Below are 1,800 nucleotides of genomic sequence, written 5' to 3' on the forward strand. Positions count from 1 at the left end.
CCCCCGCCATTTACTTTTCCTTGGGTAGAAGAGGGAGTAGAGGAGTGACTTATCTGACCAGCCAGCAAGTGTGGGCTAAACACTGAGTATGTATGGAATTGCCTCAGCCTTTCTGGACCAAACCTGCCTACAGGAAACTGTTCCACTGGGCTCCTTTACTGGAAGTTTACCAGGAGAGACTTGGTGGGAGGGAGACATTTGTGGGTACAACTGTAAAGTCTTAGGGTACAGTTAGGAAATCTAGTGGTCCATAAATATAAGATACATGTTGCAATATGAGTTTTACTATCAATTTGTTCTTGTTGGTTGACACTGAGTTGACCCCTGACCCTATTCTGATCCATAGTGTTTCCATTAGTTGATTTTTCAGAAATAAATCACCAGGCCTTTAGTCTGTCTTAGTCTTGAAGCTTCACTGAGATCTGTTCAGTATCATAGCAACATGCAAACTTCCACTGACAAATGGGTGATGGCTGTGTTGGATGCACATTGCCTGGGAATCAAACCCAGAATTCCCACATGGAAGGTGCAAATTCTACCACTGGCCCACCATGAGTAATCCGAGGGAAGGCTTTTGTTCCCTGTGCTCAACTCCTGTTTCTCAATGGGTTCAAAGTTTTCACAGAAAAGATGGGTGCTATTTAACCAGTTGGAGTCCTGGTGTGGCACTGTGGGTTAATGTGCTGGACTACAAGGTCAGTTTGAACAGCAGTTGTCAGTTCAAACTCATGAGCCACTCCTCAGAAACCCTATACAGGGTCACTATGAGTCAGAACCAACTCAACAGCTCTTAACAGCAACAACAATTTAACCAGCTGCCATTGAGTCGATTCCAACTCATGTAACCCTGTGTGTGTCACACTAGCACTGTGCTCTATGCGGTTTTCAGTGGCTGACTTTTTACAAATAGATCACCTCTGAGTCAACTCAAACTTCCTACCTTTTGGTTAGCAGCCAAGCTTGTTAACTGTTTGTACCACCCAGGGATTCTGGGTACTATTTACTGCATTCCAAATCTTCAACTGGAGTCCTGGTGTGGTACTGTGGGATAAAGCACAAGGTCGGAGGTTCAAACTCACCAGCTGGTCCTTGGAAACCCTGTACGGAGTCACTGTGAGTCAGAACCAACTTGACAGCACTTAACAACAAATCTTCAGTTATTTGGAATATAATTATCTTGATATTTTCCAAACTCAAATATTGAAGTATATCTTTTCAGGACTGATGTGGGACTGTAGGATATGCACTGGACTGGTAACTACTATGTTGGCAGTTCAAACCCACCAACTGCTCTGTGGCAATCCCATACAGGGTCACTATGAGTTGGAAACGATTCCACAGCAGTTAACAACAGTGCTGTGTATAAACTTCCTTGTTTATAACCATTACCTCTCAAAACTGGCCATTTTGCTACATTTTGTTCTGACATTGAGTATGACAGGAGAGCAGTCTGGAGTCAGCTTGTGCTGCTTCCCTGTCAGTAAAGATTCCCCCGCATGGAGTTTTTAAAAAGGCATTGTAAAACATTGCTAATACATTTTCAGGTTATACCTAGAGGTAGCTCTCTTTTCATTGATTTTACCTGGAATGTGTTTATTCATTTTCACTTTTCATGCAAGAAGTAAATACTTGTTTACTTAAAGCAAGTAGGAATACTTTGTTGCCTTGGAATATAATTTGTCTGCAGCTGTTTTTGTTTTGCCATCACACAACTATTATTTCAGGTGGGCGCTCCAATTCTGCCTCCCATGTCAGTCATCTTCTCCCTTTCATTTCTTTGTCCTTCCCCCTGCATTTTGA

The 1,800-nt window shown here is 42.6% G+C and overlaps 1 protein-coding gene across 1 annotated transcript in view; it reads right to left on the bottom strand.

Annotated features, from left to right (window-relative positions):
- The window catches only part of FAM98B (family with sequence similarity 98, member B), a 64,139-nt gene extending 62,733 nt beyond the window's left edge, over nt 1-1,406 (bottom strand). Inside the window, exon 1 of the mRNA XM_006831905.1 lies at nt 1,390-1,406. Within this exon, the coding sequence (XP_006831968.1) occupies nt 1,390-1,406 (17 nt within the window). The remainder of the gene's footprint in view (nt 1-1,389) is intronic.
- Between the last annotated feature and the right edge of the window lie 394 nt (nt 1,407-1,800).

The sequence above is a fragment of the Chrysochloris asiatica genome, unplaced genomic scaffold, assembly GCF_000296735.1.
Source record: "Chrysochloris asiatica unplaced genomic scaffold, ChrAsi1.0 scaffold00004, whole genome shotgun sequence".
NCBI classification, from domain to species: Eukaryota; Metazoa; Chordata; class Mammalia; order Afrosoricida; family Chrysochloridae; genus Chrysochloris; species Chrysochloris asiatica.